The following is a 24465-nucleotide window of genomic DNA, read 5'->3' on the forward strand; positions in this document are numbered from 1 at the left end:
TGCCATTTCATGAGATCAAAACTTTACCTGTGGATTTGTAGCCAGGTACATGCACAGGAATATTACACTAATTTCAATACTGTGATTTTCTGCTTAAGACATGGTAAATAAACAAGTGAAAACCTTTCTTGAATCTTACCTGGAAGCATTTTTATCACCCTGGTGATGAATTTTTGTCATTCTACCTGTCAAGTTGCTCTTTCATGGCCAAATCTAACTAAACAAACACAAAAATATATACATATGCAGATTAACAGTTTCACCTGTAGAAGAACAAAGAAAAATGTTAGGAAAAATCACACAGAGAGTGAATTTGATTTAATATGAAATTATTTACATCAACTTTTTGGTCTAATATTAAGTAAAATTTGTATGGTTTAAGAATTGGTGACTTTTTTAATGTACTAGGGAATTAGTAGAATTATCTGTTTTGCAAATAAAGCTTTGGCATATCCTGGTTTATATTACACACTACAAATGCTCTATAAAATCTTGAAAATACTGAATTTTCTGTGTAGTAAAATATTATCTTTTCTTCCAGGTGGTGCAGTGATGCTTTTGATTTACGAATACGTTTATGCATGGCTTCAGGACACAGTTAATCACAAGTAGCACTTCTGAAAAATGTACTCTTTAAAATTATATGCATTCTAAAATACACTTCAATAAAGTAAAAGTTATTCTTATCCTTTATGGTGTTGAATGCCCTCAGATTACACTGATGTTAATAAGTTCAAAGCAAAGTTGGTCTTCAGGCCATGATCCAAGAAAAAAATTTAAACACATGCTTTTCTGTAAGTGCATAACTAAATAGCATTGTTGATATTTGTAATTGTTTTGCTGGATCAAGAGAAAATATAAAGGAGACATAGGGAAAAGTTAGTTTTTAAAGGAATTCTTGTCTGAGAATCATCTTATATAGCTATACACTTTTTTGAAAGTTTCAACTGAAATAGCAAGATAATAACATTCAGGGGATTTTCAGGAAAAAAAATGAATAATCCTGGGGGACCAGATACTAAGCTAGTATAAACTGACAGCTCCATTAACTCCACATTAAGAACATGACCCATACTCTGCAGCTCTTGAGTAATCTTGGGTCCAGTTTCAGTTAGCCCAGTGTGATTTCAGCAGTGATAGAAGAACTTCTTAAGTTGTTGGGAGTTCAGTTGGAAAAGAACAGCCACAACCTTAAAAATACGCATACCATTAAATATCCTACTTGTTCCTATATTGTAGAAATCTCATTCAGGTCACAGAAGATACTGAAAATAATTAGTCTAAATCAAGTTACGTAAAAAATGCAAAACAACATGGGACTCGTAGAAGAAATGAGTAAACAAATAAGCAGAAAAAAGTAATTTCAGGCATATGAAATTCTACTGTGAATTTTTTTATCCACCATCATATACTATTCCTAAAAGATCTGGCCTGTGATAAAAGTGCTCAGTGCACCCTGACTGCCCCTTTAGCCTTTCATTTCCATCATGGGGTGGTGAAAAAAGTTTCCCGACTGATAACACACACGCAGTTGTAATTAGTTAGCTGTGCACCTCAAAGAAGTGTACTTTTCCATAGATAAAAAAATGCTAGAATTGTTACTTTTCCCAGTCACTGTAAATATAAATAATATTTCAGAGATGTACTCATGTAAAGACTCTAGTAAAGACTAGACATTATAAATATCTCTGTAAAATACAGTAAATTCTGTTATGCTGACTGAAAATATGGTTTCTGTTCATGCAGTTGTGCCATTCTACATTTTCTTTTAAAAGAACTCTTTTAATAACTTAAAATTACACATTATTCTGCTATAAAGGTGTTCCCATTATATAACTTGGTTTGTTGTCAAATGAGTATATATCTTGCAATTGCTGAAAGTTTCTGTAACTCCTCATGCTACATTCACACTGTTAATTTTAATTGTTCTTTCTCTTAACAAGGTACAAACCTGCTAAAGAAATATCTTTCCACATTGTTACTTGAAAATGACAGTTCATGTGAAAAGTCTCATCTCACAGGGGTTTTTAATGCATTAAAAAAGCAATAAGAAGCTAAAAATAGAAATGCATTTTCAGCACTTTCAAGGATGCCTGTATTGACATGCTCAATAAACCTCTTTTTTGTCTGAATTTGGCAACAGGGGCTTCTCATACCTATGCTACTCCATAGCTAAAATCAATAAAATTAACTCTGTTTAGGTTTACAGTTTTAAGGCAAATGTTCCTTGTTGTTGCATTTCATTAGCAGTATTTAGCCAAAGAGAAGACACTACAAAGATAATTTCAAAAACTAAAGCCAAATGCTTCATAATTTGTCTTTTATTAATTTAGAGCATTCAAAATATAAAAATAAAATGCTTTAAACATACTGTATATACATATATAGTCTTCAGTTTTACATCCTTTCCAACATGATTTTTTCAGTTAATAGCTCAGCCTGATCTTTGATAAAATGAGAACGATTAGAAAACAGAAAACATCATGGGCTTGGAAAACTAACCTATGAGCATGCCAGCCCAATCCCCCATTACCCCCGGTGTAATATGGGCTGTGATTCAGTTCTACACCAAAGGACCATGCAAACACAGTTTGGCTGTCATAGAAGGGAGTACTATTAGGCTTCACTGATTTCTTTAAAAACATTTGACACTCTGGGAATGAAGTGTAGACTTTTCAGATTAAAAACTTAAATTCTGCACCCACACATACTGCATATTTCCCAAATGCATCCATTGACCTCTGTGGGTTCACTCCAAATTTATACCCTTGTATTTCACAACAGTATTTAACCCTTGTTTATTATTTTTTGAAAAACAACTCCCTTTTTCTCTTTAATTTAATGTAAAGTGGCTTAAAGTTGTGTGGCTAGAAAGCTGATATGTTGCAGTTTTCAGTTTACCCATGAGTATAAGCAAGGAAAAAATTCCTTGTGCAAAGAAGTATTCTGCATCATAGGTTTACATTTTTTAAAAGATTTATGAAAATTCACGCGAAAATGAACTGTCACAGGCAGTTCACAAAGAGCCAAGGTCAGGTACTTCTGCTCACTCTGAGCAACACTTTCTGTACACGGCCCCACTGACTTCCCATTCAGAGGTAAGGTGTCATGTACAGCAGGCAGATGCACAGAAAGCTGTACCTAAACAAACACAAAACAAAATTGTTTATGATGATGTATTCCCATGTGAGGAATAATTAACATCGTGTCCTGTCCTTGCTGTATAAATTACCCTGATTTAGCTGAAGAGAAGATAGTGCAAACAACTCATACAAGCTAACGATCTGTCTCTCTCTCCCCCAAAACACACTAATATCCCATGAGAATGTCAGGAAAGACAACTTTTATTCTGGAAATGACCTCATGTTACTCAGAAAAATTTGGAAAATTTTTAATGCAGGTACACTTTGTTACAGACTTGTGAATTCTTGAAGTTTAAAAAAGCTGTGCTATGGAAGGCTCCTCTTCCTTTTTCTTTGGTTTTTTTTTCCCTTTGAAGTCCCTTTTTTGATTTGCATGGATAACAATAGGAAGACTTACCCAATAATTCTATAATCCAGTGAAACAACAAGGTTGCCAACTTAATCACTTATTTATTCATGATATTTTTCTTATCTTCTTTTTTTCCCTGTTTTATTTTTAGTGAAGAGCTTGTCTAGAATTAAACCAATGTCTTTCTCATGGTGTTAAGGCTCATCTTATTTCTGCTATAATGGCATAAAGGCAGAATAACATCCATCATGTCACTAAGAGTGTGGCAGAGTGGAAATGCACTTGTGGGCATATTGCCTTTAGTGGTTTCAGAGAAACATTCTTGAAAAAGTGTTCGGCTGAATAACAAGGGTTTCAGCATCTCATTAAAGCTAAACAGCTGTTGAATGCCTTTGAGGCTGAAGAACATGAATGAGCATCCAAGATCAGATTTTCTTTCCTTGGGGCCAGAATACAATACCTGTGTTCTTTATAGAAATGCAGTTCCGTTAACTATTTTTTAATGCAAAAAGCAAAGGTGACAGCAACCAGCTGAGTCTATCTATATTTTAGTGGACATACTGTGTATGACATAAGTACTGATCACTAAGATTGTTATGAAAATTTACGCACAGCTATCTTGGTGATGAAAGCTGGAAATCCACAGAGGACTGCATTTTAAGAGGGGACTGTATTTTACTTTCCCACTGAATTAAGGTTTAACGTGGTTTGCAGATAGAACAATATATGAAGAATGATATTTTCTCCTTTGCTTTTACTATGTCTAGTGTAATTTCAGTTATTGAAAAATATTTATAAAAATACACAATATATTAATATTCTGTGAAGAATGAAATGTCACACCAGGTTTTTTTTTTTCCACATTCATATTCTGAACATACCTACAGCATGGGGAAAGCATAATAATAGTCAGAACTTTATTATTGCCCAAGGAAAACAAGTAAATTTTCAAAGATCAGAACGTTTGCTCTCTTGAGATTAAAGTTTAAAGCATAATAACTGGCACAGAGTACTTGCCACTGGATACAGAAATGTAGAAAGGGAATTTGCTAATATTAAATAATATCTGTGTTTGTAGCACCACCACCAGTATATCTATAAGGGAAAAAAATGCTTCAGAACAACTATGTAAACTTTACCAAGAGCCATATTTTACATTCATTAAAGCAGAAATTAAAGACAACTTCCTCTTTAAAAAATTACAACGTATTCTTGGGGCCGAAAAAGCTGAACACAAGTGAGCTGAAAATTACGGTACAATTTGGTTTCTCAGTGGGTTTGTTGACTAACATGGCTTTGTACGCATCTCTGCACAGGTTGCATGCTAACAGCATTTTTCTCTACAGTCTTCAGTTTCGCTCAGGTATTTTCCACCCATTTCTGTTTGTACTCTTCACCTGAATATGGTGTTTCGTGAAGTTGGGAGACTGGGTATAGCTGTGGAGTTACTTAGCTGGATTTCTGCCTTTGCATCTTCTGACAAAGAGATAACTATTTCATTAGATGTTGAAGCCTCCACTGTAGGCACAAAAACATGATGAAAAAATCCTACCTAAGCCTCATCACCTGAGGCTATCACCTCACCCTGCAAAGACACAGAAAATAGCTAGAAATCACCTTTTTAACTGAAAGAAAGAGAGAAAGAGAAAAAGAGAGAGGCAGAGAGAAAGAGAAATGTACTGGAAGGTGAAAACAAATGTTGTCAAAAGCCTATATTTACAAATCACAAAGTTATTACTACTGCCTGATGATGGAGACATGACAGAAGAATCTGAGAGCCACCTACTGCCTTAGTTCTATATTTGATTACCAAAACCCGACAAAACAACCAAAAATGACCTCTTAATAACAGTGCATTGTATAATCTCATCAACAAAAGGGTTGTTCTCTAGGCAATCAGCAAACACCTCCCATTTAGGCACCTTTGCTGATTCAAGGCATAGCAGAATTTTCTGTGGTGATTTTTCTTTATTGATTTTTACACAAATCTAAATAACAATTGCACATTTAGAAAGTTTGTGGTGATTAAGAATAAATATCTGTGGTTTGACCAGGAGAGAGTGGGACAAGGCTCCATGAGCCCTTTGAGGGACACGAGGTCTTTAAGAGCGCAACACCACACTTCTCTCACTTTCTGGTGTTGTCTTCAGCTTTTGCTATCCCAAAAGTCTTACAGGAGACAAGTTATGAGGAGAAATGCCAGGTATCACCAGCACAAAGAGAACAGTCTGTGAGCTAGGCTCAGGGGATGACAAGCCAGCAAGCTCGTTGTGGTCCTGGACTCCCGCATCAGAGAGCAGAGGCTGTGACAGAGTGGCTCCCCTCCCTGGCTGTCTGCATGCCCTTGAACGCCAGCGAGGCAGGGATATCGCAACTGTGAGGGGACAACGGGGTGCCTCCAGCGTGCTGCCAGCCATGGGTTGCCATATAGCTAGATGGAGTGGCGCTGTACGTCATGTAAGGTGACACTTGGGCTGGTGTGGCGTAGGGAGGCATGGCTGGTGCCGACACAAAACTGCTGACAGCTGGGAGGCCATTGGGTGCCTGAAAGGAGACAGAAGAGAAAAACATTTCTGAGAGAGTAAGACACATCAGATTTGCCCTCAGATGCTGCTGGGGCTTTGTACAAAAACTAGGGTGAGTAGGGACACTCAGAGAGCAACCCGTAACCATTCCCCTGAATTTCAGGGGTTCAGTGGCCCTTTCTGCTTTTAAGACCAGATACCGCACTGCAATCAGCACTTCACACTGCTCCCAGTAACCTGTCTCAGACAAGGACCAGCAGCAGATGTTTAAGGAACATACACCGAGAGCAGGGCAGGAACTGCTGAGACCCTTGTATGCCTGCCTATCTTCCCGCAAGCTGTTGTTCACAGACTCCTAAAAGTCCATGGTTGCATCTAATCATTATATTTGAGAGTTACTGCTGGAGGGATTTGTGATGAGTTTCTCCCCCCCTCTCTCACTAAGCACCTTAATCCATTTGGCAATGAGTCCCATGGGTTAGAGTAGGTGGACTGCAATATTTACCCACTTTTCCCAAATTTTGCACAGGTAATTTTGGCCACTGTTGCAGGCCCTGTTGGATAGTGCAGTGGCAGTTTAAGCTGAGTGTGCAGTGACCACAGACATACCAGCAGAAGAAGAAACTAATCCATCCTAGTGCCTCATCCATCCTGGAACTGAAAGAGGGTGGGTTCAGCCCTGAGCTGCCCCAGGCAGGTGCAGGCACAGATCCCAAAGCAGCACTCCCTGGAGTGAAGAGGTAATCAGCAGCTGGGGGAAGTGGGTACATCTTAAACTCTTGGGTAGCTAGCTGTTTGTTCAGAGCATGAGACAGAACTATAATAGTAGTAGTATTATTGAGGATGTCTTAAAAATATATTTCATAGGTACTTGGAATAAAAACATTGAAATGTTCTTTGCTCATAGCTCCTCCTGGTTTCAATAGGGCTTCTGTGCAAAAAACAATTGCGGGGCTGGGTCCTTTCCTGTAAGCTATTTTCCTAGGTCCTTCCTTAGGCTGGGGAGAAGGGTTTCTATTTAAATAGAGAAGGGAGAGTCCTTCAGTCAGCCACAGTAGGATTTCACAATTAATGACTCTTTATTTAACTAAAAAGTGTATGGTGGTTTATTTCACACCCTGTAAAGGTTTCTTCAGCACAACAGGTACAAACAAAGATCATTTATCTTGCTTAAGTTTCAATTTGTTTAGTGTTTGTTTTAGGATTTGGGGTGGCATTTTTTCTCGGAAATGTTTCCTGTCTGAATATGAAAGAAGAGGTATTGAGTTAGCAAATCCTGTAGTTATCTGCCATTTTTAATCACCCGGTACAAGTGGACCTAACCTGAATAGTGCAAAGTTAAGAAATGAAACAGACCTTTGTGTCTGCTAAAACTTCACATGGTGTTAACATTTCACTTGTTCAATTCCTGTCTGGATTGCACCTGCCTGAAAATTCCAGTATTTACCTTCATAAAGGGCATTGGCCTGTTTTCAGGGTCATAAGTTTCCTAGTAAGGTAACTTGATGTAACCAATAAACTTTGCCAGTTCCGCTGGCTGGACTATCCTCTCATTGTCACATGGAAAACTAAACACTAATTCTGCTGTACCCCAATCTAAAACAGCAGGAAACAGTGATGGGATCCCAGCCACAAGCCTCCAATAGGAATATTAATCAGTACAAAGCATAGAGCTGCAGCAGCAACATAATTGTCATTCAAAATCCATAAACACTTTGTTGAAGCCGAACTTGCCTTATCCTTTTGAAAATCCAAATATGTCATCTGACCTTCAACTCTAATTACATGTACCCTACTGTGTCTCAGAATTATGCTTTAGCCTCAGCTCTAAATATCAGTGTTTGCAACAATACTAATTAATATAAACCTGAAAATAATTGCACTGTAAATCAGTACAATTCTTGAATCACATGGAAAATTACTTCATTGAATTCACTGGAAAGTAAAAAATGTGACGAGCCCTAAAAAGCTGCCAATCTCCAAGCTCACTGCCTCTTCCAATGTGTAAACATGAAACAAGAATGAGCACCTCTCTGTTTTTTTTAACAAGCACCAACAAAAAGCTTTGCACAGAGGCAATAGAGCCACTAAAGCCGGTTGTAACACTGGGATATCAAGAGCCACAACCAAACATATTCTGCACAGAGAAGTACAGAAACCCTGAAGGGGTGGGTACTGGAAGGAGAAAAGACATGGGGCAAGTCCCTGAAGCCTCATAGCCATTCAGACAGCACAAACCTCCAGCCTTTGAAACTCAGAAGAGGTTTTTTGGACTCTGAGAAACTGTCCTGTTCCTCAGGTTTTCCCACTGACAAGGAGCCTGGTACCAAGCAGTGGGCTCAAGGCTGTGTCTGGAAGCCCCATTTTAAGTAGGATTCCTCGCTATGAGTGGTCATGTCCCATGAACCTTTGATTGTGCTTTTGAAAAGATTCCTCCTAGGCTGCAAAGGATGCACATGTACCTCCAGTTTCCTGTGTTGTTACTGCTGCCCTCCACCACAGAAAAGGATGGGAAAAGCCAGAACTCTACCACAGAGAAGAGAAAATGTTTCCCATATGCTGTACAGACTGCCATGCTGTAGGATGCTCTCCAAGCTCTAGGCACTTCCTCTTGGAGCTGCTCTTTAGAAAAGGCAAATGCTCTAACAGACTCTCAGTTGAGGAAGAACACAACTGTAAGTGCATCCTTCAAATCTGTGCGTAGTGTTGCATTATGCTAAGTCAAAATACCACTTGATGTAATCACCTTGTCAAGCACCTCTCCCCATCCCACCACCACAGGCTAAGAGTATATGGGTAGAGAAATGCAAATTTTGGTACTCAGGAAATTACTTCCTCCTGTATACAATGCTGTGTCCAGGAAAAAAAAAATATCCATGGAGGTGATGACTCTGTCTGTACACGTAAATAAAACAGACTAGGACAAAATCTTCGGCCCTGAAGATGAGCAGCACCATGCAACACTCAGCCCCATAACTAACCTCTCTTCTGCCAGAATTGGGGTGGCCTTATCCACACAGCCTGTCAGGCAGAGTCCCTAGACTGTTCCCTGACCAGCCTCACAATGGGGCGCTGTCTGGCTATGTGCTAGTGGACACAGACTAAGTCTGTGCCAGGCAATGTGCCAACAAGGCATCTCTTTGCTGGTCCACCAGTGTTCAAGCCCCTGTCCCAGCCTCCTGTAGCTCCTACAGACAAGGCTGCCAGGACTTCCTCAGCAATCAGAAATGGATTACTTTGCATGATTTGAGGTAAATCTGAGCTCCTGAACAGCTCACAGTAATGCAGACATTATTGATAAATATTTTATCAACAGGCATTGTTGATAAATATTTAATCCAATCGCACATGCTCCATGGCCTTATGGCACAAAGTAAAATAAAAGTCTCTGAACTATAATTATTGGAGAAGCCTAAGTTTTTTATTGAATTATACTGGAGGTGCTGCTTGGATACTTGTTGATAAAACATATGGGACTTGACTAAAGATTAGTGAGTTTTCGTAAAAGCTTAATTTAAAACAATATCTATCCTAATTTATAACAGCCAGAACAATTCTTTTACACACACACACACTTATTCAAAATACAACTGTGATAACAGTTGGTTTTATAGCATCTATTTAGAATGTGAGAAAGCTACTGAGGGTAGGATGTGGAGGCAGTTGTTTAGGGACCACCAGTTGCAACATGTCAGAGGCCAACAACACTGGAAAGCTGTTGTTGCTGCCTCACTGAATTGGTGAATCATTCTTATTTTTGTTCCACTGTTACAAAGCTTTACCACTCAAACCCATGATTCTATGGATGCCAGTAGGTACTCTCAGCCAAGGAGGTAGCACTGGGATGGGTAGGAACTGGCCCAGCACAGAGCATGGTTCTGCTTCAGAGGAGGTTTGAGCCATACCCACAAAGCAGTCAAAGGCCTCCTCTGACCCAAATTAAAAGATGAGGGGATAGAGAAAACCTCATATTGTGTGATTTAAAACTATGCTACTCAATTAAAAAAAAAAAAAAAAAACCAACAAAAAAACCCAAAATAAAACAAAACAAAAAAACCCTCTGATTTTCATCTGTGAAGAACTTGACCCAATAGTTTTAACTGCAAGAGTTTTTACTTCTAAACAGCTTTAGATACAAAGTGTACGTTATCAGAAGGGTTGAATCTGGTCTGTCAATCTGGCACTTTTTACAAACATGACATTCACTTAAAATAAATGGAGGGGATTAAGTTCCATGACCCTGTATATACTGGATGAATAACTCATCCTGTAGTATTTCAATCAGAGGAAATGAACACCAAAATCTAAACATTCATAATTAGGAGTGCAAGAACCCCATGGTATTTATGGATTTTTAAAACCGTTAAAACTTGCTTTAAGTGCAGAGGTTCTTGAACCTGGTTTTTAAGTTTTATAAATATTTTTTTTCTTCATTTAGACCTTCACTTTTCAGGGGAAATCTAATTTTTCAAAGCAAACAAACAAATGTGTAGCTCTAACGGAACAAGAACCTCTGCTGTGCAAGAGATAAGGGTTCCTGTCTGAAAGTGCTTACTCTAGGGCTTCCACAAAGATCAGAGAGAAACATTTGCTCTGAATTTCTGCTTCTATCAATGTTTTGAGGTAACTGATGGAATAAGTATTTCCAAATTTTAGGGCTGTGTTCGAAACCTAGAACACATGACCTCCCACCAATTCGCAAATTTGGTTAAACGTTCTCGCAAAAATACCAGTAAAACACCAGTGGTTGGGTCAGGATCATGAGTTGGGTCTGGTGCCTTTCTGAGGAGTTGCTGCTGATACATGCCAGTGACAGTGAAAGGAATATGCAGGCCAGAACTGAAAGCCACGATGGACATAGCACGTTGCTTTAGGTCACATAAAATGATGCTGCTGAAACAAGCAAACAGCACGTATTTCCATCAGTAAAGGAGCTGGTTCAGTAGCTTTGAAATCCTTAGTTTTAGTCAGTTTAAATACAATACTAACTAGAGACCATTTTTTTTGTAATTGTTTTCAGTCTCTTTGGGATTTGCGACACGGAGGGAGTGGGTGGATGAAAAACAAGTCTAGAACCAAGCTCATGTGGGAATGTCTTTCGAACAAATGATTTCCATTAGCTGTTTGGACTCCTAAAAGTCAAACAGTTCCTCCCCAAACACAAAGTAAGCAGCACACACACCTTGATTTCTGTTATGAAGGCTATGCTTATATAATGAGTTGTACAGCTTCAGTGTCCTTTCTCCTGCATGGTAAGGAGACACAGGGTACAAACCTTCTGGACAAACTTCCCAATGAATCCACATGAGACAAAATACTTTGTTTTTTTCTGCCTTGGTCACAGAAGAACCACAGAAACACACAAGCTAGATTCCACTTTCTGTCATCATGGTATAAATTCAGATTCTATATTGTAATGAATTAACATTATTTTTGGTTTTTTATCCCCTTCGTTACTTGTCCTTCTCTGACTTTTGCTTGCTAGATATGTGTTCTCTCAGTATCAAAATTAGACCATCTCCTGTGTTCCCTTCCCATGTGGCTTCTAAATGTTTCAGAAAATGATGCAGAGTTGTAGTATTCAAAATCACAGACTTGTATTTATGTTAGCTATCATTAATAGCAATAATGCAAATTATCTCATTTCAGATCTACATGAATACAAAAGACAGCAGATTTGATGCCGTGAGAGGATGCCACCTCAGTTTTATAGTCTAATTCAATGAGTGTCCAAAAGAATGTAAATGTTTCTTCTTATTTTAAAGTTATTATTAACAATTATTTCAATTACTTGTCCATTGTAATATAATTGTTACAATATTTTATTAAATAGATTATTTATTGCATAGACCAGGAGTGCATGCTTGGAAGAAGTATTCTAAATAACTATGTAAAAAAAAGAAAAGTGTTTCTGTAGAAGTAGCATAGGCTTCAAAGCTCGATTTACCTAATTCACCAGCCCTAATGAGCCTGGACAGTGACTCAGCCCAAAGTCCCCTGCTGCAGTCAGCAGAAGTTCAGTCTGTGTCATGGCTTAAGAAACACACCTCTGGTGAATAAGGTTGCTCTTTTGTATGTATTTCTCAATTCTTACACTGACTTGGGTGGAATGAATCCTTCCTGTCCTTGGATCAGCAAGCTCAGCACATTGCCTTGATCCTCCAGCGCAGAGCTTTTCCCTGAGAGCAAGTGAAACAAATCTGCAGAGGTACCACCGCTGCCTTATTGGGAGCTGCAGCTCCCCAGCAAAGTGGAGTGCTGGCAGAAGCTTTCGATGCTATTGCAGCTCCACAGAGAGACAGACACCCTCTCACTGCTGGTTTTTCAAAATGAAAACCTTAAAACAATTTCTGCAAATGATGAATCTTTTCTAAGTGTCCTGAAAACACAGTCACAAAGTAGATACCACAGAAGTCATTTTTCCCACAGCAACAAAAAAGCATAGCAGGAAACAGAGCTGAATATCTAGTCCTTCAATCAAAGGAGTAAATTACCATAAAAACCCAGAGGATATCTCATGTTCTTAGTGACATGCACATAACCAGTCAAAAAGGTTATGGCAACAAGACTAGGAGCAGTCAAACACAAACTGCAAACATCAAGGCAGCAAACGTGCTAAATCTCCCTCTTTAATTGGAGGTTAAATATGATTTATAAATCAAACCAACATATGGGATCCCAAGGGAAGAGTAAACAAATTTTCCAAGTAAAACAGCAGCAGCATGCCTGTAATGGAAGTGCCATTTAGGAAAATGGAATGACGAAACAATCTAAGCAATACACCTATGCTTTTTTAAAGGTTTTTAAATTAATAACCTTAAATAATATTTTTGTAGAAATTGTAGTAAACTAAATTAGACCTAAATTCTGAAGCTGCAATTCAGTGCTGCAGCATCAATGAGAAAAATTACATGATTCTACAAACACTTGTTCAGCCCAATCTTCCACTAAAATAATGTGCTTACACAGGTAAGTCAGAGTTACCTAAAGAAAAAGGATTACAAAAGCGAGAATTGAGTAAATTTCCCCAGCTTATGATAACAGATTTTATTAAAATATTTATTAAAATACTTTTTAAATTGCTTAGTTGTATGTGAATAACGCAGTCAGAGTTTACCCTGCAAATCAAGGTTTGCTTTTTATAGTGCTGGAAAAGTTTCTTCCAGAAATATTTTTATCTTAGACTATATACCCATATTTTTAGATGAACGAACTTATTTTATTGAACATAGTCCCCCTTGATTTTCTAATAATTTCACTGCAGGCAGCAGAGAATAAAACAGACTCCGAAAATTTAAGACATTGCCATTAAATAATTTTGACAGCCAAAAAATTTTCAACAGAAGGGGTAATATTTTGTACGTAGGATATTACTTAGAAACATATGCCATTATTTTCAAGAATGAACAATGATAATACATGGGAATTGAGAAGCTTTTAAAAATAATACATGGGCAAGGGTTTTGGAGTTGATCTATTGCTCAGCTGAGCTGCATTGATTTCCAGAAGACTAAGCTTTGAAAAATAAAGAGATACCTTTCAAGAATGCATAATTACAGTATTTCTCTTTCACTGTAAGTTGTGGGAAGCAATGCTGGTATTCTAGCTGAAGTCACAATTAAAACAGAGCTATTTGCATGCCCAGGTCCTCCAAGATTCCACACATTATTAGCTACCCAATCTTATACAGTATCTCTTCAAAAGATGACATTTTCTTTACAGCTATTTCTCCCGTTATTAAATTCAATGTATAACAATGTACTGCGTAAGAAAATCACACTACTTCCTTCTAAAATAAAGTTCATTCCTTTAATAATGAGCAGATCCCATTCCCCATGTTTAACATGCTTTTTTATTAATTTAAAGTTGTTTCCTTTACTTATAGGCATCCCCAGCTGCACTGAATAACATAGAAACCAGATAATATCAATTCAGTGTTTTAACTGTAGTTGGGACATGTATCAAGACCACTCTTAATTATATTTTCTTATCAAGTTTTAAATCTCAGTCTCTTCAGGGAAATAAAATCCCAGGTTTGGAAATAGTAATGGTAACTTGAATTTATACACCGTCACGAATCCTTTCCTAAAGGAGCCAGGGGCATTTTATGCCTTTTCCAAAACAAACTACAGCAGAAACAAAAGAAAATAAAAAGAAACAAAAAACCCAAAACAAAGAAAGAAAAAAATTAAAGAAACAAACAAAACCCCAAAGAACCCCCACTCTTTCTCTGAGACTGAGGAATCTTCTACAAAAACAACAGAGGAAAAGAGAGGTAGGACAAAAAGGCAAGGTGGATACAAGGCAGACAGAGGCTGTTGTAAAGCCTAAGCACATTCCAAGGGAAAAGACATGAGTAAAGGTTTCCAGTCCTTTTTCAGGAGTAGGATGGGTTTAGATAGCTTTCACAGTGAAGTAAGATCTACCACATACAGTACACCAAGCACACACTATGTCCATCTGAAATGTCTCCAAACGTAGATTATTGTGCCAGGTCTTTACATTCACTGAATGGTTGCTTTCCTTTCATACTCGAGGTTAAGAAGGGTGATATAAATGGAAGTCACTGCCTTTTCAGTGAAGGTGCTGGTTCTTGGCATATGTTCTGTTTAACAAACCTCACAACCAGACTATCTCAAAGTGGAGTGAAAGCAGATTATGGAGCGCAAAGTTTGATTCTGATGACAAAGATACAACTTCAATCTCCCTTATACATATACACTGTTCTTACGAGAATAGTAGGAAAGCACAAAAAAAATCATGTCATATAAGCAAACTCCTTTGAGTGGGAATTAACAACAGATTCCCATAGTTTTAGAAGAGATTTGCACAATAATTCTGCTTTGGTATTTTTGCCAAATCTGGAGTTGGGCAAGGCACACGTGGACATTAAACAAGCAAACACACTGGAAGGAATAAACATTTGTTCTTTCTACTCTGTTAGTTAACACTATAATGAATTATTGAAAGGTTCTATGAAAAATGTCTTCTTAATATTATATATTTAACAATGTATTGTAATTTCAATATGACATTGTTTAAATGAAATTGAGGTTGGAAGAGGAGACTTGCAGATGCTTCAAAGGGGTCCTCAATGACTAGAAGCTAGAAAAATATGAGGTCAACCTAGCAAAATCTCCACTTTGTCCTGTTCAGAGATAGGCAAAACACCAGTCTCCTATGTCTAACAAATCTCTGATACTGCAGAGGCAGTTACTGGGAAGCTAGTAAACTAAGGTGGGTGAAATTACAGCCCATCGATTGTTGAATGCCTATGGTCATTATGAGTAGATACGTAGGTAATTCCTAAAAGCTGAAAAATTACCACAACAGACAAATTCAAATGCATCATACAGTCTATATACTTGCCAATACACTTGCCAGACTGAACAGATAAAGATCTAATCCCCCTGCTCCAGGCACTCTGCTCCTTGGCTGTGATAGGTATCTGCCATCACTCTCGCTTTACAGACCCTGCTCCTGTTTGTCGTGGCAGAGCTCCTGGCAGGTTGGGGCCCTTTGAGCAGAGGGTGCTCAGAGTTCAGTTTGAGTGTCATTGTACCATTCACTCACCTCTCTGACTTTCTTTATTAGTTTCATCCAGGTGGAGTGCCCTGAAGCCATGTGGGTTGGTGGGCAGGGCACTGTGTTTTGGCTGTGGAAGCAGGTGGCCAGTAAGAGGCAGGTCTCACAAATGGGGTTCGAATGGGGTGCCATCCAGATCACCTGGGAAGGAATCGGGTGCATGTAGTGGGATCATCTCATCCTCCTCACCCACAACATGCAATGATATGGATGCCTAGACCTTGAGCAAGCCACCTTAGTGACAATATTTTAATAACAGGTCTGGTCTGGAGATCCTAGTGAGAGTGACACAGAACCAATCTCCAAGCCAACGTCTGAACCCTGCACCAGATTCTGCTAACAATGCTGCTACCTACTACAGTAAGAAAGCAAATAAGCATTTGTCCTTAACAGCTTCACCCCCCTCCTCCCGCTTGGGTATGACTGAGGAGCAGTAGGTCCAGACTTCTATCATGGATGGATTTTGCACAGACTCACAGCAGGAATCCAACTGCCTGGATACTGAGTTAGAATATAGGATGCCAAATAAGTAATCTGTTAATTAAAATTTTCAATAAATAACCTGTGTAGGAGGATCATGTAATTGGCCATAACATTTAAGGTTATATTTTCATCTTATTCCCAAAGAAGTTACCATATATTGTGAGTACTAAGCACTGCAGATACAATTACAGATGAGTGGCCACCAAATATACAATTCATTGTTCATCTAGAAATGAACAAAATCAGCAACTAAACATCTTCATTGCCTACATTTTCTGTGCAGATAATTGTCCAGAATTGCACCCATAATTATTTGCAATCGCTTGCCCTAGAATGGAGCCTTCCCTTTACGTGCCTACAGCGTGTGGAGCTCATGACCCCCAGTCGGAACACAGCCAAAGGGCAGGGAGCGATATCCCAGCAAAGCTGAAAAGTCAAGCCCCTAACAGCTGATGAAGTTCAGCTGAGGCAGACATGAGGTAGTTGCTGCTTAGGGTTTTGCCCAATATGCCAGAGGAAGACTTCACTCAAACTGCGTTCACAAGCCACTCTGAATTAGGAGGATTGTTTTCTGTAGCTCCAATAGGTTTGGAGTCAGGCCTACGAACTACGTACCATTTCCAGGAGTGAGCTTGCAATAAGCACTTGCTCTTAGACCCCCCAGTTACAAGTTTTTTCCCACTAATGAGTATCAGCTCCCTTTGCAATGTGCACATCTGCTTCCCACAATGCATACAGAAAGTAATTCTGAAAAAGAAATTATTTCCAAGCTATTTGCCTCTCAGCCATTCATACAGACATACGTCAGATCTTCTGCATTTTCATACATGTGTAAATTCAGACCACAATTTTTTCTGTTTGCACACCCATAATGTTAGTCCAGAAAGTCACAAACATCAGATGTCTGAAAACTGCATTTTAAATATGAGACATGTTTATTAAGTGTTTTCATTTCAGATGCAGGTTACAAATGGGTTTGTGTTGCAGTCATTTCAGCGGTTTTTTTCGTAATGCAGCTTTCAGTATAAGCTGTGTAATGCAAAAAATACTCAGAATATTCACCCATCATATCAATAGTGTAGAAGCTGCTCAACACCACACTGAATGTGCCTCTCTGTATAAATACTGCAATATAACTGAACTCCGTATGAAATGTGTATGACCCAAAACTGCCAAGCTCTCAGAAAAATCTATTTTCCTTTTCAGTTTCTCTGATCCACAGTCACCCTGTTTGCAAAGCTGTATGACAAATTTGTGACTATGATGCACAAGGAAAATTATGCAATTGTTTACGTATAAATGACAACTTGGGACATCAGGTAACTAAAACTGAATAGAAAGTTGACAAGACTGTGATTTCCTGGGAAATCTTTCGTACAGAATCATAGTCTGCTTTTAACTCCTGAAACCCAAATACTGAACAACATTGCAAACAAAAGCCCTGGAGACACCAGGAAATTCATAATACTTGAAGTGAAAAATGTTCTACATCCAGAGATTCAGTTCCATGTTAAACTAATGTGACTGCATATTGCTGAGGCAAAAATGTGAAGTCTTCCTGCTTTTTTTGTGGGTGCATTCCCACTGATCTCTGGGGCAAGGACTGAAATGTAGCCATAGGAACACATTGGAGAGGTCAGCCTTGGCTGCCGTTTGACAAGCCTGGGAGGTCAATAAGACTTTTACATAAAAAAAAGCCTACAGAATCCCATGTCTTAAAGCAGATGTACATCATTTGAAAGAAGGGATAAAATAAATACATTTTTTAAGTACAGAAGACCTTGTTCTTTGGTCCCAATTTTTCTAGTCTTTCTCATGCAGAGCAACTTTCCAGAGGATTTCTTGAGAAGCAAAATACTATCCTCCATGACTAAGGAACAAGTCTTTCACTCACCTAATAGTTATGGAGCTATTTGCAAACTATGGACAGGTAATCTTTGAATGTTGCTGATGCTTAAATGTGTAGATGATACTTGTTGGAAACAGCAGAATTACCTATCACTCACACAAAATCATGTTGTTAATGTGCTTCAGAGCAAATTCTATCTGCTCCTGTTGTGAAATTGGAAAGCCTAAGATAAACATGCACACTTGATTCCCTGCTGCTCTACTGCTGCAGGCACCTCTGATGTTGGTAATAGAGACATAAAACTGGAATATTACAGAATGGTAACTTCTCTTCTCTGGGGGAAATTTGATGTCTACCTCCTGAAGATCCAGCTTTTGTAATGAGCTTTGCCCAAAGGAGAAGAAGAAAACAGCATTTACCCTGAAGTACAAAGACAGAACCTATTTCACCGTGGTCTTTCTGGCATATAAATTATGACTAAAGTTTCCCCATTTTTGTACAACCATTCCAGATACCCCTTTGCTAGGTTCACACAAATGAACCGATGTTCTCTCCTGTCCACAGCTAAGTTATTTACACCCAAAACAGTACACATTGTGGGAGACCATGCAGAGATTCAGGGACATCAGAGTCTTTGCTGTCACCCCAGACTCACTGCACTTCAGCTGATGGACAGCTAGTAAGTCAGTGCTATGTGCAGCAAGAATTTGGTTCATAAACTTCACTTTGCATTGGCTGGAACAAATATTTTGGCAAAAAGGATGCGGCAAAAATGCAGAAAAGTCACATTGTCTTATCCTTATTTGAAATTATTTTTTTCTGGATACATTCTAAATTAGTAAGGAATTTGTGACAAAGAAAGCAACTAATGCACGTTTGAATGAATTCTCTGGAGAGGAAGTCTGAATATCACATGAATATACTGATCTATACATTAGAACTTTCCAAAGCCAAATTATGTTTACACATATTATTACAGAGAAGGAGCTGAGGAGAATCTCCTCTGTGTCTTCTTTTAGTGAGCAGGGTTCTGAATATGGCTTGTCTGCCCTTTTAAACTCTCTGGACAATGTATTTTGATAAACGAATTCCATTTTATTAATAGAAATTTGCTCCATTTTAAAATAGCAAGTATGTTTAAATTACATTTATCAGATGATCTTTCAGGTTGAACAAAACATTAAGGTAAGACTGGTACTGAAAATAGAACACTGATATATTATGAAGGTTAAATCGTATATATTGAAAGATTAAAAAAAAAAAAAAAAGAAAAAGATAAAAAATAGTTTCCAACACCAGCATTAAAAATAACCCGATTTACATAACATTGTTCCTCAACGCATCTGTTGAGGTAAATGAGATCTAACAGAGGCAACGGTTTAGAGCCTATGAGCAAGATCCTGTGAATATTTCAGCAGGATCGTGTGCAGAAGGCCCAGACAATAAAGTCTCAGTACAGCCGTTCTTACAGAACAGTGACAAGTTATTTCCATTATTTTTAGTAAGACTACTAACACTTCTTTTCATCTTTAAAGAAAAATGTACAACAAGGAGTATTAACTCTAAATCTAACTCTAATCCTATCTTTAACCATACAGTCACCACTATACTACAGTGTGCGTTATTTGTGATATGATATGAAATTAACAGAATAATAATGAGATAATAAAAAATGTAATACAAAACAAACAGGACAGTATTAAGGGTGGTGTATTGTTTATGTGTCATAAAACGGTTGTTTGCTTTTGGGGTCTACAATATTTCTCACTCTGCCTAATTTACCTCTTTGCAGGCATTCCCGCAGTTTGCGATCTACATCTTGAACGTGAAAGAGTGTGATTCAGCTACTCTCAGCACCAAATACGAGCTACAAAAGTCTCCTTGACATGGAATCTAAAACCAGACACAGAACTCGGAAAATATATCCAAAACCTCAGTCTTTGAATGGGCAAAAAGCTAAGCAGGGATCGTGGGTTTTCCTCAACTTGATTATAAGCACAACAACTGAGTGGCCGGAAGGCAACGTGTCTGAAAGACCTCTGATACGTTTTGAGATGTTTCCATCGCACGGAAATAACGTTTTCAAAACCTGTGCTTTCCCAACGAGTAACAGTTGAGTCTTTTACAGCTTTTCTCCTGGCATGGGATTTGATTAGCAAATACAAAGGTTTAGACAGAGATTTATTAAGTAACAGTTATATTGTGTTGTAATTAAAACGTAGGAAATTCGCCGTCTACTTAAGCGTTTAAAAATGCTTAATGTAGGAAGCAATTACGCCTCATTTTCAAATTATTCCCCTGCCTACAGAGTACGCTGAGGACAGAGCAACACGCGGCTTTAAGGGCGGCGGCTACTGCGGGACGTGCCCGCTGGCCCGGCCGAGGCGGGGGCAGTCCCGGCAGGCGGCGCGGGGGTCGGTGGCGGCTGTTCTCGAGCGCCTGCTGTGCGGGGGCAGCCCGGGGCGGCCGGGACGGGAGAGCTGACACCCCGCCAGCCCTCCGCCCGCCGGGAGCCTCTGGCCGGGATAAAGGCCGGCTGGGTGCTGCCGGGCGCCGCGGCCGCCGGGCCGAGGAAGGGAGCGGAGAGAGGAGCGGAGGAGAGAGCCAGGCTCTTTCCCGACGTCGCCTGTCTTTGCAAATCAAAACCGAGGGAATTCCGGCACCGGCTCCAAACCGAGGGCGGTAGCCCGAGGCCGAGCTCAGGGGCCCTGTGCATCACCGCCCGTCCCTCCCTCTCTCTTTACCTGGCTGTACTTGGCCTCCTGCTCAAGGGAGCTCTTCTCCAACCCGTTCACGGAGTGCTGGGCCGGCGGGTGGAAGCTGTTTCGGCCCAGGCTGCTCCATTCCTCCACCTTGGGGCTGGGGTAAGGCGAAGTGTCGCTCACTGCTGGAAAACAAGGCGGGGGAGAAGAGGGAGTTAGATGCAGAGGCCAGGATGGGGAGATGGAGATGGCTTTGCCTCGGGATGGAGACAGTTCCCTCTCCCCACGGGACGCAGTCTGCGGGGCAGAGCTAATGAGAAGCCGGTCCCTTGCCCGCCACACCTCTCTGAGTCTCCTGGGAGCCTCTGGAGAGGGTGACCTGTGGGCAGAAAGAAGTCGGGTCCCTCTGTGGCAGCGATCACCAGTTGAGCCCAGAGCCGGCTGGGTCCCTCATTCCCGCGTTCCTGCACTAGCAGGACGGAGCTGCCGCCAGACACTTGTCCCCCGGGATCTCCTAAGAAGGATTTACGGCATTCGCCTAGTGGGTATTTGTATGCGAGTCAGAGGACAAACGATACTCCTGTTAGAAAAAGTCCTGAGACGGGTGCAGATAAGCTGGGCTCAAAACAAATTTGGGGAGGGGAAAAAAAAAAAACTAAAAAAAAAAAAACTAAAAAAAAAAAAAAAAAAAAACCAAGAAAACAAAACACAAAATTAAATAGATTAAATAAATAATTTTTTTAAAATAAAAGGGAAAATGAAAGGAGGAAGATAAGAAAGAAGGGAGGAAAATAGATAACAGTCCTATTCTTTACACGCGCATTAGCCGCGGTAAGGGAATACCGGGATGTTTTGCAGGCGGACAAATTCCCCGAGCCCCACCGTAAAGCCCGGCGCGGGGGTGGGGGAGGGGGAAGCCCTCCCCCGAGCCCCGCGCTCGGCCGCATTGGAACCGCCGTGGGAGGGGGCTTTCCCGCGGCACCACCTCGATCGGCCCCTCGCCGGGCTGAGGAAAGGCACAAATCTGAAGTTGTCTTAAGAAATTGAGCTCTCTCAGTGAGCGCCCTTTTCTGCTGATCTCACACTTTCCCATGAATAGGGGCTTCCTTTCCGTGTCAGCAAGGTCAGTTTATCCTATAAATCAAGGGCGAACAGCCCCCATCTGCGGCACTGGCCATTCCGCAGCCCCGGCTCTCTGATGGGAAGGAGAGGGGGGAGATTTCACACTGCAGAAAGATGTGTGCCGCTGCGAGGGCCGAGGGAGATGGGGCAGATACCGAGGCACCCAGCAGCAAAGTCAGAAGCCTGCTTACCAATGTGGTGTTAATAAAAGAGGAACTAACTAAAAAAAAAAAAAAAAAAAAAAAAAAACAACAAAAACAAAACCAAAAAACCTCCATTTCTCATATGAGAGACGAATGTTCTCATTCTTTTTAATGTTCGTTGCCAATACTACCTCTCCCCAGCACAGAGCGGGGATTTCCAGGCGTGTATTTGTTAAAGACAATTCAGAAACACGCATATTTTTTGTGCCAGTGTGGTCTGAGGATAAAGTTTATATTGCAAAGGGCAAAGAAGGACAAAACGGTATGAATATAAATAAAACATACTTATGTGTGTATAATGCTTGAAAACTACCACTTTTCTAAAGAAATAAAAAGAAAATTATTCTGCAATGCCTAAAAGATTGTTTTGCATTTGAAATGTTGCTGGAATGGGACTGTTGCTGTTCAAAACGCAGTGAAAACAGAAATCACAGCCGCCAGCCCTACCCTCTCCACTAACTGTGAAAGAAGAGTGAGACACAGAGATGACTATAGGCGAAGGTTATTTTGGACTGTTGTTTTAACCAATTTCACTGTTAGTTCACTGGCAGAGACCGAAATGGAAAAAAAGTCTCTTTCTTAGCAGCAAGGCACAGCGAGCGGCCGGGAGACGCGACGCAGTTTCCAGGCAGAGGAACAGAAAGAAGGTGAAAGGGGTAAAAGAGACAAGTCTTGGGGCTTCGGTTTTCCTGGACCACCGCTTCGGAGGAAAATACAGCATAGAATGAAAGCAATTAGGTGACATTTGAACTTCCTGCCGGAGCAAATTTGGCCTGATTGCGAAAACTACAGAAAACGGACTTCTCGGTAACGCCAAGGCGGCGCCCGTGACTGGAGGGCGGCAGCGAGCCTTGGTCAGGACCAGGACGCGACCGGACCGAGTGCTCCCTGGTGCCGCCGCAACCCGGGCCGTTCTCTCCGGCCAGGGTCACCACTTCTCGGGCCAGAGGGGCGGCGGTGACGGTTGCTGGTGCGCCTGCAACCCATCACAGTACCTTCGGTCTGCCTACCTTCCGAGACACATCCTCCAGTAAGCTCAGCGCCGGCCCGTGCTGGGGAAAACGCCAGAGGTTTCCCGAATGAAACAACTATAACAACCGTCCGACCCTCGGAGAGGAAGGAGCCCAGGAGCAGGGGACGGAAACGCTTCGGCCCTATCTGGCTGTCTCTGCGGCCCCAGGTCCCCCCCCACCTCCTCACCTTGGTCTGTGATGGACCGGATCCCCAGGATGTCCGTCACTGAGTGAGAGGACGGCCACGTCCTGGGCATGGCCATGGTGCTGGGGATCGCCGGAACCCCGGGAGGGGTGGACACCTTGGCTCCTGCAGCAGCGATGGGACTGGGATAGGGGTAGATGTGGTTGTAGGGCAGAGCAGGCTGTGGGGGCGGCTGGTGCTGCTTGTAGGACTCGTAGTGACTCTGCTGAGAGAGGTTCCCGATTTTGTTCCGGAGGATGCGGCTGATGGAGCTGACCGACGGCACGTTGTACTTGTCACATACGCCATCGGCCAGCAGGCGATCCCGGATCTCCCAGGCGAAGATGCCCGGATCCCTTTGTTTGTAGGTCCGGATATGTTTTACCACCGTGGGAGTGGTGACCCGAGGTTTGCTGCCTCCGATAGCCCCCGGTAGGATGGAGCCGGTCTCGTTGTAGCGAGCCAGGATTTTGCTGACACAGCCGTGAGAAACGCGGAGCTGCCGGCTAATGTCGCACGGTCTGATACCCAGTTGTGCCAGTTCCACAATCCGCAACCTGATGGCATTGGGCAGGGGTCTCCCGTTGACAAACACCCCTCCGAGCTGGTTCACTTCCCCGAAGGCAGGTTCTGCAAGCAAATGCACAAACACAGCTGTCGGACATGGCGAATGGCTCAGAAGGGGGCGTCTGAGCCGTTCCTCATCACAGACAGATGTCACAGGCAGGGACCCCCCGGTCACTCCACGCACACTTCCTTAGAACAGTGAGATGTCCCCGAAATTGAAGGGGGGGAGAAGGGAATAGATGCAAGGGGAGGAAAAAAAACAAAAAAAGAAAAAAATAAAAAGTGAGGAAAAAAGAATAAAAGAAGGAAAGAAAGAAAATCTGTGGCAACATATTTCGCAGCTCTCCGGACTGTGCATCATCAGGAATATTAAGAAAAAAAAAAAAAAAAAAGCACATTCCAGAGATGAAAAACGAGATCGCCCCATCAGAAAAGTCGGTTTTATTACCACAGGAAAAAGGAACGCGAAGAGAACGAAAAGAAAAGAAAAACATTTTCGAAGACGTGGGGGAGGGGGAGGACGGAAAAGTAGTTGAGGAAATTCTTTTACATCTTGGTAGAGACGAGGGCAGCGCGGTACTTCTGAATCGCGACTAACTTTTTAAAGATTGTTACTGGTGCTGTTAGCGCCTCTCGCTTAACAGCACGATTACATTGGGCTGTAAAACAAACGTGCTAAAATGTTAACTACTACGATCAGTGTCAGGAATAATATACAACGTGTCACGGGCTCTAGCCAT

The 24465-nt window shown here is 40.9% G+C and overlaps 2 protein-coding genes across 7 annotated transcripts in view; one reads left to right on the forward strand and one right to left on the reverse strand.

Moving 5' to 3' along the window:
* Window positions 1-4099, forward strand: part of SLC25A21 (solute carrier family 25 member 21) — a 252255-nt gene extending 248156 nt beyond the window's left edge. For all 6 annotated transcript variants that reach the window (XM_051806527.1, XM_051806526.1, XM_051806529.1 and 3 more), the window contains one exon: window positions 542-4099. In XM_051806527.1, coding sequence (XP_051662487.1) covers window positions 542-612 — 71 coding nt within the window. In that variant the 3' untranslated portion in view covers window positions 613-4099. The remainder of the gene's footprint in view (window positions 1-541) is intronic.
* Window positions 4100-5516: 1417 nt separating this feature from the next.
* On the reverse strand, window positions 5517-24465 carry PAX9 (paired box 9). The gene is made up of 4 exons (XM_051806754.1): window positions 24420-24465; window positions 23162-23788; window positions 20679-20821; window positions 5517-6036 (listed from the first exon to the last, which is right to left on the reverse strand). The coding sequence occupies exons 1-4, from the start codon at window positions 24463-24465 to the stop codon at window positions 5782-5784; spliced, it is 1071 nt and encodes a 356-aa protein (XP_051662714.1). The 3' UTR covers window positions 5517-5781.

The sequence above is a fragment of the Manacus candei genome, unplaced genomic scaffold, assembly GCF_025592945.1.
Source record: "Manacus candei isolate 608988 ecotype Guabito, Panama unplaced genomic scaffold, ASM2559294v1 h1tg000067l, whole genome shotgun sequence".
Taxonomy (NCBI): Eukaryota; Metazoa; Chordata; class Aves; order Passeriformes; family Pipridae; genus Manacus; species Manacus candei.

Excerpts from the sequence above, each read along its gene's own strand:
- PAX9 (XM_051806754.1), bottom strand. The coding sequence starts at position 24,465 with ATGGCTAGAGCCCGTGACACGTTGTATATTATTCCTGACACTGATC. Across the intron at positions 20,822-23,161 it reads CCGGTCCATCACAGACCAAG|CAGTGAGCGACACTTCGCCT; the intron begins GTGAGGAGGTGG and ends CTTGTTTTCCAG. Across the intron at positions 6,037-20,678 it reads AGGAGGCCAAGTACAGCCAG|GCACCCAATGGCCTCCCAGC; the intron begins GTAAAGAGAGAG and ends GTCTCCTTTCAG.